Source organism: Chamaea fasciata, unplaced genomic scaffold, assembly GCF_029207755.1.
Source record: "Chamaea fasciata isolate MVZ Bird 193981 ecotype frontalis unplaced genomic scaffold, bChaFas1.0.hap1 SCAF_3, whole genome shotgun sequence".
In the NCBI taxonomy this organism is placed as follows: Eukaryota; Metazoa; Chordata; class Aves; order Passeriformes; family Sylviidae; genus Chamaea; species Chamaea fasciata.
The window spans coordinates 68,053,876-68,066,948 of record NW_027094088.1 but is presented as its reverse complement, the minus strand read 5'-3'; the positions used below and the strand labels follow the sequence as shown (position 1 = coordinate 68,066,948).

At 36.5% G+C, this 13,073-nt stretch overlaps 1 protein-coding gene across 1 annotated transcript in view; it reads right to left on the bottom strand.

Moving 5' to 3' along the window:
• The window catches only part of REV3L (REV3 like, DNA directed polymerase zeta catalytic subunit), a 115,652-nt gene that overhangs the window by 64,820 nt on the left and 37,759 nt on the right, over nt 1-13,073 (bottom strand). The window contains exons 2-5 of the mRNA XM_066179405.1: nt 7,888-8,077; nt 6,417-6,491; nt 4,825-4,985; nt 711-807 (exon numbers count right to left, since the gene is read on the bottom strand). Coding sequence (XP_066035502.1) covers nt 711-807; nt 4,825-4,985; nt 6,417-6,491; nt 7,888-8,077 — 523 coding nt within the window. The remainder of the gene's footprint in view (nt 1-710; nt 808-4,824; nt 4,986-6,416; nt 6,492-7,887; nt 8,078-13,073) is intronic.

Genomic DNA, 13,073 nt, shown 5'->3' with positions numbered 1-13,073 from the left:
TATTGTAAATTAATGTAAATTTTTTATTGCTTATTATGTTTATTATTATTATTTATTACTCTCCCTTTATCAGGTCATTTTATTTTGCCCTCCCACTTGTTACCTAGGATAAAAGACTGATCTTCACTTGGCTAAAAACCTCCTTTCAGGGAGTTGTAGAGAGCAATAAGGTCACCCCTGAGACTCCTTTTCTCCAGGCTAAACAACCCCAGCTCCCTCAGCTGCTCCTCACAGGACTTGTGCTCCAGGACCTTCACCAGCTCCATTGCCCTTCTCTGGCAACTCAATGTCCTTCTTGTAGTGAGGGGCCCAGAACCAAAGAGAGGTTCGAGATGCGGCCTCACCAGTGAGGTCACAGTAGTTAAGGATGACTATAAAAACACAATCTATGAACTTATGTGTAAATATTCTCTATAACTATTAAGCCTGCTTAATTCTTCATCAGAGTCATCGTTCCAAAACCCAGAAAGCTGAATTTTGCCCATTATTTCACAGCCAGATTTTTATAACCATAAACCACAAAGCATCAGGTGACCAACACTATATAGACAAACTAAATAATGATAATTTGTGTCACATGATCACTTTTTTTTTTTAAACATATAAAACATTTAAGGGTCCTTTACATGAGAGACTGGAACTCTGTATTACATGCAGGTTGATGTATATAGGAACATATAGCATACAACAGAAAAACCTGGGACACTGACCTTGGTATTTCATCTTCTTCCCATTCAGTGAAAGATACGTTGTTTGAATTTTCTGGCAAATGAGTTCTATGATGTTTACTTACACCTGATGTATCACCTAGGGAAAATGTAGAAAGAGAAATTAATTAATTAAATTAATTAACTAAATTAGACACTTTAGAAAGACAGTCTTGTGCTTATATTTTTTACAAATATCATTATATAACTGCATTTATTATTTAATATTACCAGTCCACCTGCCGCTAAAGAAAAAATAGCACTGCATGATATCACCTTCACCCATTAACTATGTTATCATATAAATGATCAAATTTTCTTTCTAACACACAGAAAAATATACTTCCAATACACTGACATTATTCCAACTACATTTGTTGCATTCTAGTCATATCTCAGCCTAAATTCAATCTTCTCCTATTTGTGAAAATTTCAAAATAAATCATAAAGTCTGACGTAAACTTCAGAATTTCCTGGGTCCACAGTTCAAATCCCAATGGAAATTAGAAGCCAAAGAAAACACTAAATTCTACTTCACACTTTTTCTTATTTGTGAGCTGGAAGGGAATATACAATACATTCCAGATACAATGGTAGTAGCAGTAAGTGGAAACCTGCAATGAAGGCAGACATTGTCTGACCTACAAATAAAGAAAACACTCTTAAGTTTGCTCAAAGGTCTCTGTGTAAGGATGTGTGCTCCAAAGTCATGGTGGTGAAGTTGTCTCTGAAGAATTCCTACCTCCCTTGAGGTCTTCACCTTCACCCTCAGTCTTCAGAGAAAGGAAAGACAATATACACAGGATATGGCACAAGAAAGAAAAAGGCCCAGGAATGGAGTTGGAAGGAGGTAGAACGGGAGAAGAATTTGAAAATCACTCAGTCTCCCACTTCTACCTGAAAGACCAGCTTGAACCTTGAATTTTCTCAGCTACGCTGGTGTCACGCAATAGCAGTTTTCTGGTATTAAATTTATTATCTTTCAGCAATAGCAAACACTTCTGCATTAGCTCAATTGTCAGAGGTCTTCAGTAATTAAATACTTAATAGAACATTTTATTTTTGTTCTATAAACTTCATAATAGTCTTGCCAATGTGAATTCCACTACTTGGAATATTAGGTTCAGGGATACCTCATGTAGGAAAAAGCCCCAAGTTACTACAGAAGCAACTGGCAGGCACCATGCCAAAAGAACCTTAGAAGCTACAAAGAGAAGCAGGCAGGCTTAATTTCCTATGTTCCAGACCAAGCTTACTGCATCTAGACTAGGCTCCTGCAAACCCTGCCCCTACATCAGACTCTTGAGTGTACTGACATGGCACAAAGACGTGGCATTCAAGTGGGGTGAAAAGACACTCTTGTGCTTATGCAGAGCCAGCTCATGTTTCAGTCACACCTGTGCTGTTACGGTCCATGCACTTCAATGCCTAAGCAGGTGATTTGGGAAAGACAACACAAAATATCTGATCCCATTTGCACAGATCCAGCTCAAACCTACCACACCTTACTGTCTGTGCTTTCAAAAGTGATGACTTGTCCTGGGCAGCTAGTCCAAGAAGAAACACAGCCATGTTTTTACTGTGTGGCACATCACCTTATTCTCCATTTTAAAATGTAAGCTGACTATGCACGGAAACATCTCGTTGTTTATCATCTGCAACTTGATTATTTTAAGCTGATGAAATGGGACTGAATAGTTGTATATTTTAAAGGAAAATACATCTCACAGCAGCTATGCAAGATCACAGACCAACTGGTAAAATATATACTATTATTTTTTAAAATTATATGCATTTCAAATACCACACCACAGCAGTTTCAGTGCATTATTCCCTTTCTTATTCCTTATCATTGCTGTTTTCATATACTTCTAAAAATCAAGGCTCAAATTCCTGTATCAGTTTATTTCTGCAGTAAAGTTAATCATAAGGATAGGAATTTAAGGACACTTGATATTCCCCTTCTCTTGATATAAAGATCTTTAAAGACAGTAGCAATGACACATCAAGGTCTTTCAAGAGTCATATTACAGAAGCAGATTCAGCTACTGAAAATAAAAGTTTTGCAATGCTTACAGTGGTATGTCGTGCATGAATGAATAGGCAGCCTTCTTCACAGCCCATAAAGCAAGGACTTGAGAAAATGAACTGCTGCACCCTCTGGATACAAGCTGATGAAAGCAGAATATTCCTGCTACTAGAAATCTGCATGCTGACCTCCCTCAGCCTTCAAAAAGACCAGCTTAGGGAGAAAAACACCACTATGAACAGGCTCCTGAGGCTGCTTGCTTTTACTGACAAACAAACATATTAATTGCCAGACTCATTTTTATATCATCATCTGGAAGGGAAGTAAGGTAAGTAAGTGCTGCACATCTTTTGGCAAAGGCTTCTGCTGCTGTCTAAGAAACAATGTTTGGCCTGGCCTGTGTGACACAGCTGTACCTGACTGAAAGGAACGCACACTCCCACAGCACAGAGGCTGAGGAATAGGCAGGTAAAGTGTGTCAGGTGTAAGCAGAGACTGTGTCTTCTACACCACTCCTACAGCCTGAGCTCAGAGAAGGTTGCTGTACAAGGACAGGCTCTTGACAGCAGTGCCTCTGTAAGGCTGCACCAGGGACAAACCATTTGTCGCCTGGCTGCTGTGCCAGGAGCAATAGACAGTAATCCTATGCCTGGGGACTCCAACAGACTGAGGCAGGCTACTGATGCATGTGGGATGTGGAGGCATGCAAAGCAGAATGAATCTTCCTAGGAGCACTGCAGCCAGTATCTGATCGAGCCAGACAAGGTAGTGTAATTTTTTTCCTTTTATTTTATCGGCTTCTTCCCTATAAGAATAGTTAAAAGTCCACTGGTCTCAGCCCATGTCCTCTTTCACCCCCTTGTTCACATTCAAGACTTAGGTCTCATCCTTAAATAAACTGATGAAGGATAATACAAACAGCTTATATTTTTCATCTATCATCTGAAAGAGAGGAAAAAAATAGCTGTGGAAAAAGAATGGAAGTAACTATTTGATCCAATCACATTGCATGTTTTCAGAAGGCTGATTTGAATATTTGGAAGACTAAAGGTACCTGACTATACTTCCTCAGGACTGAAAATCCTGAAGATGTTCTGTCCATGGCAGGGTTTTTGCCTTCCTACAGTTCTGACACCAGGAAGAAGTGCGGCATATAGTTGGGTATGAAAAGAGTATTTTCCTTTAAACAAGAATTAGTTATACAACTCCATGGGCTAATCTACTGCCATCTGAATATACATGCATAAAAATAAGGAGGAAATTCAGCATGATTATTGCTCTTCTGTGCTTTTACAGAAAGATATTTCACCATTCCTTTCAACTTTTGGTTTAGCTGTGGGAACAATTATGATTTAAGCAAACAGTACTTATTTTATGAAATGTTATGTACCAAAGGCTGCTTTTCTACTGTTACATCTCCTTTATAATGAAGAATTTAGAAGAATTGGGGATGCTCTCACCAAACTTAATTTTTATGTCAGTGTGTACGTCCTAAATGCCAAATTTATTTTTTAAAATGCCTCCTTTGCTCACAAACTGATAATTCAAATTTTACCTTAGAGCAAATGACTTTAGCACAAACACAAGTATTGTAATTAAGAACATTGACTGTCATCAGAGAAAAATCATTAGTCATAATATTGTAAAGACACAACTGCAACAACAAAAAAAAGAATTTGAATTGACGTAAGAATCAAAACCATAAAAAAATAAAGCAACAGTATTATTATGCTATCTTTTATGTCAATTCTTTAACTAAATATCAACAATTTTTTCATCTTCTACAAAAGAGGAGTGGTCATCCTGTGAAATAGTCACAGCTGCACTGCTGACAGAACACATGTTTCTTGATATACGGCATCTAATTTCAGGAAGCAGGCTTTTCCTCAATCCCCACACAGAGGCATAAAAAGGAAAAAAAGCTACATATGGACTTTGTTTTGACACAGAAAGCAAACTTCAGGGAAACAACACCAAACTCATTCAGCCAAAATAATGCAAAAGCTTGACAGGTAGTGACATCTTGTTCAAAATGGTAGTTTTTAGCCTTCAAAACAATTATTTGGTCTTAAGAAATAAACACCTTACTTTTTCTCCTTGCCTTTCTGAATTTGACAGCAGCCAGGTTTATTAAATTCATTCCATATAAATTGTAGTCTATAAAGAGTTGGAGGAGGTAGGGAATATGGGCTTCATGAGGCTGGAAAGATTTGTTCATTATGGCTCCACCTTGCAGAAGCTCACAAACTCTAAAAGACAAATAAAGACATAAATAAAAATTTGTTTCAGTACAAAAATATTGATATTTGACTTTATCAAAATACAGAATACTTTTGACATATTAAATTTTGCCTTAGTTGTATTTTTAACTTAAGAACTGTGCTTTCACAATAACAGACGAACAAAAAGGATCTCTGCTAATAATGATACAATATTTGGGTGTTAGTTGCAAAGGACACTTGAATTCTTCAGCTCAAAAAACATGGAACTCTAGAAAAAAAAAAAAAATTCTACAATATTCTATACCTGAAAGTGATCCAAAAGCGACTATAGGCCATGGAAATCTTACAACAGAACAGCTGTGGCAGCTGTATGCCTACACACCAGTAAGAAGTTTGAAAGCTTCCCTGGTTCTCCTTGACATATATATGCAATACATATAATGTCCTTCATGGTTTTCAAACTACATACTGTATACTCAGAAGCAGTATTTTAAAACTCTGCAGAAGGACAAACCCTCTCTTTTAAACAGCCACACATTAAAAAATAACTGCAAGTATTTGGATAACTATAAACCGGTACAGAAAGTTTATCTCAAATTAATAGTATACAACTACACAACAAAGAAAAGCACTAAGCACTTCTAAATGCAACAAACTGGGATTAAAAATAGAATTTTATATGGAAAAAAAGAATAATTTAAGTGAAGTGTCAGTCCTTATTTGGATAGGAGCAATTCAAATGTGAGAAGCTCCAAATTTTGAAGCAACTGTCCTGTCATACCTTAATACAGAAATTGTAAATCATACAAAATTTCACTTGCCTAGAAGAAATATCAGACAATCCTGTCTTATGATCATGTATTGGGCCTTTTAAAAAAACGTTACAGTATGTAATAGTACACATTCAAACGATTCCAGTTTATGCTTGGGAAATAATTCCTCCTTATTTATTCCTGAATTTACTGCAGCTACTTTGACAGCAAGACTGAAATCAACAGCCCTTTCATACAATAGAATGTTACTCTATTGAGAAATAGAGAACCTGTCTAATAACAAAACTATCCAGTTTTCCAAGTAAATATCAAATTTAGTAATTTTTACTGGAATTAAAACCTACCAAAATTTACTTCATAATAGATGAAATGAAGCCATATGAAAGAAAGCTACATTGTTTTCCTTAAGAATTACAGGAAAAGTAAGCTGATGCAAATTTGTTTAACTGTTCACAAATTACAGTAAACACAGAACAACTAAAGGCAAGTATGTGTTGGTATTGCTTTCCTAACATTCTACTGCTTTAAAAGATTATTGGCAAATTTTAAAGTGTTTTGAAAACCATGAGACAATAATTTTGCAGCTATTATTTTGTTAAGTTACTGGTGAATCTTGTTTCAAACCTGATTTTTTAATTCAAGGTATAAGGAAATCAGACAGAACTTTGTACTTCTACATCCTTACCTTTTTACCATTGCAGGATTGTAAAGATAAATCTTCATAAACTGTCTCTCCTTTTCATGGTAACCATAAAAAGGCCTGGAGAGAAAGAAATAAAAGCAAGAAGCTAGCCAGTTATGCTGCGGCATTTATTCAATGACATTTTAATATAATATTTAAATAAGCTTGTCTATCTACCCAGGTAAAGACGACGATGTGTTTCACTTAGGTCTTCCCCACTAACCTCTTATGCAAACAAACAAAATACCTGAAACACTCTTATGCTGCTGTAAGGCAATGAGCAGCTGACTTTGAGTAATGACTGTTCTGAAATTCCAAGGCAAGAGAGGTGAAAAAGAGGCAGGTTCTCCTAATTTCTACCTGTTCTTTTCTCACTTGCTCAACTAAAGATTGTCATCAACAGTTTACTCTGCCCAGCTTTCACTATTGAGATGAACAGCTATACTACAATGTACATTGCTCTCACAAGAAAGAACAACATAAAGAAATTTGGTAGGTGATTTTTTGTTACTGTAAAAACATCAGAAAATTTTGACTGAAAAAAACCCAAGTTATTGCAGCCACTTTACTCACAATATCTAGAAGCCACCAAAACCTGGCTGGCAACAGAAATACTATCTTCCTGCAGTTAACAATTTGAAAGAATGTATTTCAGAAATTCATGAAAAAAGCAAATAAAACATAGTGTTGCACAACACTGAAAATCAGCATTTGCATTGTTTTGAAGATGAAAAATCGAATGCATGTACCTTGATTACCTGTGCTCTTCCAGGATATTTTCCTATTATTCCCTATGATTTGACTTATTTTTTAGCCCTTGGTTATGCAAGTTAAATAAAAATTAACTAACAGAATCCTTAAAATGCTAACATTGATTACGGAAAGCTACACCAAATAAAACACAATGGTCATCTTGACAGATTAATAAATGTATGTTTAAGAGCCTCCACTTCCTGGCCTGCGCTGCTGTAAGAATCAGACAGATAAACATAACTTGAGAGTCTCTGTGGGGGCCAGTTAACATGAACCAAAAAAAAACCCCAAAAAACCAAAAAAACCACCACCCCCAAAAAAAACCCACCAAGAATCATGCTCCTGCAAGACATACTTGGTCTCAGGGAACCTAGAATAATCCAGAGAGGTAGAAAGTGCTGCATGGAAAGTACTGCTCTAACAACAGAGACAGAAAAAGCTAAGAATAACAGATTTTGCAAAATTACAGATATTAGGATAAATTTTAGAAAAAATGGTTGTGTCAAGGTGGCTTTTTGGGAAAACATGTTAACGATGTCGAAGTCAAAGCAAGTGAGAAGAGTTATTTGGAAGTTGTACAGCCCTGTATGAAGACATACACAGGTGGGGAATGAAAAAGGATCAGCAGTGCAATCACCCAAATCCAAAGTGCTTCTATGTAGTACAACTGCAAAAAAACTATTCAAAACAAAAACCAAAACTCCTGACAGGTCATACTTACATTCCAGACACTAATGATACTTTGAAAACATGTTGAACAGTAGAAGATGGATTGCCTAAAGCCACATTGAGTGCCCTGTCAATGCTGAACGCCACTTGACGAAGGTAGCATTCTGGATGCTGTCCAAAACCATCGTATGGTACATAGAGGTAAGGAAAGATACCATGTAAGTGGAGACAAGTCTTCTGACCTAAAAATAAAAGGTAAACATTTATTTTCTAATGACTACTTTTTCTTCTTCTAAGCAGTTGTTACACCTGAATTTTTTCATATTACTTTCAAGTTCTGCAGACAAGATAAATTTATGACGCAAGTGCAGGTGTGTTTCAAACAAAAGGTACTAATGTAGAGCAGTTCTCACACTTGATTTGTTGACAAATACAGAACAGATGTGATTACGTGACATACACACGATTACACCCGTGTAACAAGAGAATTCACTACTAATTATTTTCTTTCTAGTAATAACACAACATCTCTCTAAGAATAACTGCATACTGAGTAAGTGTTGGATGTTTAACAGTTTCTCAGCCTTTGTGAAAATTTTTCAGCATCAATCACAACTCCTCAGAAATTAAAAAGAATATGCAGAGCACCTATGAGGCCATTCAGTATTCTAGTTATTAAGGTGTAAGTTGGGATGTGGAAAAAAACCCAGGCGATTTTCAACTTTTAAAATCTGTGGATCCCTTAGAAATTTCTATTGTATATGCAAATCTCTAGGCTTCTAACAACACACTTCTCAGCATTAACTGCCATGAGTCTGCAGTAAGAGTAGAGTGAAAGGACACACCATGAAAACCTTTGTGCTAGACCACAGTCTGAGCTTCTCATTCACACAAGGCAGTACAGTAATACAGACTGGGACCCCCTAAACCCACCACATTTTTGGGAGGGACTAGTCTCAACTACAATGCACATTATCTGTTCTTTTCTCACCACAATGCAACAAAGCATGCATTTGCTAGCATCCATTTGCCACCTTTTCAGCCCCCAAAATCATTCATGACTTCTCACTGGCCAAAGAAAAACTTTCACAGAAAAATACAGTAAGCATGTGTTGCTGATTAACAACCACTACCGCAATGACAGGCAGCACATATCCCTTTGCATTTTGTTTGGATGAACTCCCTGCATGAGGACAGCAAAACTGGCTGGGCTTTCATCACCCAGGAGATGAATGTTACAAAAAGAAAGCACAACTTCACTGCTCCACAAGACCAATTAAAAGACTTCCAAAAGCCCACTCTTAAAAACTGAGGTTATTTCTCAGCTGGTGGAGCTTGCGTGAAGTATTTACACACAATCATATCCCAGTGGCCACCCAGTGAAGATAGCTTAAGTTCATTAAAATGCTGCAATAACAAGACCTTCAGGCTGAGGACTGCCTGCAAATCTTTTACACCTGTGAAAAGCATGCCCAAAAATCCCACTATCAGCATAGCTTTTCTTTTGCCTCTTTTTAAAAACTGAGGTCGGATGTATTGTTATTCAAATTTTGTTTAGAAGTAAAGTAATTGCTCAAAAAAAATGGTACAAGTCCATTTTCCAAGGTGAATTTTATTCTTCTTGCAAGACAACTCCATCAAGTCTCCTCATCAACACTGAAATACGAACTATATGTGCATTCATAATGTTGAAGTCATCATCTATGAATTCTGCCCATGTCTTTAAAATTGTTCAGGAGAATAAAATTCTTATTTATGTACCATGTTTTTCAAACAACAATTAATACATTAAGAGAAAGGGGAAACTGAAGAAACTAAGAACTACAGGTTTGGAGTTTTTTTCAAAGGACAGTAACAGCTTTATATAGCAGGAAACTTCTTCGCCCCCAAAGTGGAAAAAGTCATATATTAGTAGCATGAGAACTGAGAGGACTGATTTGTGCAGTGGTAGAAAACCATTTATTTTCTATACCTAGTCACCAACAAATCTGATTGTATACTGATGGCTATACTTAGGATTAATTTTGAAATAAGGAAGTCCCCATCTAAATACATTTAGCAGAAAATTAATAGTTGTTTAAAGTTCTACAGTTTCTCTATTCAAGTTTGGTTGGTTGGTTTTGGGAAGGATTTGAGTTTGGGGTTTTTTAGTTATTTTTGTTGTTATGTTGGAAAGAGTGGGTTGTTGCTGTTGCTTTTTTGTAAAGGTATCCCAGGATCATGTTCAGGGCAAAATTCAAACTAGTACAAGAAGTAATTTGTCTGAATGCTCACTGCAGCTTAAAAAAACCAAGAGAACAAACCAACTCACCCCAACCTAAATTTGATACTGGAATACAGACTGAATTTCTGTATATACAAATATACATGCCTATCTCCCCATGAATTTTATAAATTCCGGTGTTTGCTTCCTAGAGTTTGTCAGCTAGAATCAGTTCTGCACTTATACTTTTTATTTGCACTACTAGTTATGGACTCCTTTCAAAAGCATGAATTTTTTCATATTTTAAAAAATACCTTACTTTAATGGTTGTCCAAGTATTTTGAGTTATAGCTAATTTATGACCCCTTAGAACACAAAATTGCAAAGCACCAGAATAAACAGAACAGTGACAAAGTCTGAACTTACTGTACTTAAATTCAGGCTCCTTTCAAGTTAAGCAGCTATTAAACAGTTATTGCTGAACTGAATATGCAATTTTATTATTGAATAAAAAAGAGGACACATACAAAGAAAGTTTCCTTCTATTTCCTTCTGTTCCCTTCCCCTGTACTCCCCTTTATGTGCAAAAAACCCCATGGTTTTCGATTGAGCAGAGTCAAATTACCACTTAACTCCAGGGAAATCTTATAGAACACACACCCTGAGCTGCTTTTCATTTCTGATTCTGCCAAGAAAGCAAACAAGTTACTGCTGAGCTAAGACTCCTACTAGGCTAACAGCTGTCAAGTTACATGGGTTTACACAGCTTCTTACTTTGATCCTTGATAGTATTGATTTATCGTGATATTTAGGCTATTTTTACCTAAAATCGACATTATTACAAGTCTCTCCTTGCTAACTGTTAGAACAGTCATGTATTTCCATCATTTAGGCAAACTCATCAAAATGCAGCAAATATCATGGGTTTGAGTTTGAAGCCCACGACTCCAGTAATAGCAACCATGGTTTGCACTAACCCATTAAAAATTCTAGTGGTTTCTTTTCAATAGAGCCACAAGGAGAAAAAATATCTACCCACTGAAAATTTCAGGCTACACAGACCTGACAATTTACATGAATTAAAACCTTGGCTTAGGAAAAGGTTAATGAGTTCTATGGTTTATTTATGTTGATCTTACGCTCGTGTTTCTTTTTGGAGACAGAGAGAAAGGAATTCCTATCACTAGAACAGCTCTGACTGCTACAGCACCCACTTACAGTGACCAGATGATGTTATTTTATATCTGTTCATCAGTTTCTTCACATCTGTAGAATCAGTGGAAGTGATAGATTCAATGACTGAGAACACGTTCTACAGTTGTGATACAGTTCAAATAACTTTTCATAAATGATACTCAAAGCCGTGTAGCTCCCATCCAGTAATTCTTCACTTAGGAACAGACTACAGAACCCTCACAAATAGAACTCAATGTTAGAAACATTTTGAATGTTTCTTTAGTATTCTATTATTTTACTAATTATACTAATTTCCTTTAGTATTTAGGAAACAAAAATTAGATCTAGATAAATATGACTTCAGAGAACAGTTCAATGCTGGCCTACATGCAGACATATTTTGCTGTGATATTTCTGCTACAGAACAAGCTGATCCCATTGTAAGAAGCTAAGCAAAGCCATGGGGAACAATGGTGTGGGAGTAAAACAGAGACTACAGCAGCACTTAGAAGCATGGCAAAACCCTGAGATTTTAGGAAATTTGGGCTGGGAATTAATAAAGATATGCAGAAGACAGAAGACAAATGGCTTTTCATATACTGACAATCTATTAGAAGTACTTTAAGTACAGTTTTGTAAAGGGGAAGGACTAACTAAGCATGGATAAGAGTTAGAAGAAGGATGCACACAAACTCGTTAAGTGTCACTACAGGATGCAGAAAAAAATCAGACAGTCAGAAGGAATTTCTTTCCTTTAACAGCAACAGTAAAGCAAAATAATTAGAAATCAAAAGACATGACAGTACCATCTTAAAAAGAAAATTGGTATTTTCAACTAACTGCTGCATTCAAACCACTTGAAAAATGAATTGTGAATAGTGACGCCTACAGAAATTAGAAAACTAACAATTCTGTGGTAAAAACAATTCTAAAACTGAAAATTTGTGGAATAATATTAGAATTCAATTTCAAAGTAATTCCTTCATGCAATAAAAGCTCCTGTGTCTTAGGCAATCTCACCCTTTCTGCAGAAAGAGGCTTCAGAGAGCACCTTGAGAGAGCAACATCAAGTTGTAGCAGGAGTACTTCATTTACCCTGCCTGGTAGGTGCAACATGGGCATCTTGTGCACAGCTTAGATGGAGCTTTCAGTCTAAGCTATGCTGCTCACTGGGGTGGGCTTCTCAAGCCTGTATCACTGCATACTGCCACAACTGAGCCACTGAGAAGGGACAGGTCTCAATTACTCTCTAGTGCTAACACAGCCTGTAAAACTATAGCCACCATTCCTTCTTTCTGACACAAAGCAAATGAGTAACATACGTGGATTGGTAAGTAAGGTAATGTTTTGTTGAAGACAAATCTCTTTCCTAATAAAACCTGGGAAGATCTTCCCCCCTTAAGACTCTTGCTAAGTCATTCAGAAATGTACGAGTTCATGCTTTTAATCTCAAAGAGTTCTTCAGCAGAGAACAAAGTTCTTTCATTACAATAATGTAACTTCTTCAATGATTAAATGAAACTGTCAATCTTCTCCCAGAGTCATGAAACAAGTCAGCTTTTTCACAAGGACTGAGAAGAAAGGGAGAACTACACCGCAGTTCTAGATACTAGAGAATACTGGATGCCAGAGGAACAAGAATAATGAAATCAGGCCTCACAGCAGCAAGGTATCCTCAAATCCTAATCAAGAACAAAGTGCAAAAACCTTATTTCACATATAATATTAGATATTTGTGCCAACATTTTTGGTTCTTCCCTAGGGTGTACGAAAACACTTATTTCAGTAGCACCTGTAAATGGGACCAAAAAACCCTTTTTCTTACATTTGCTGGAATCCAAATTGAGTGTTTGGTTACT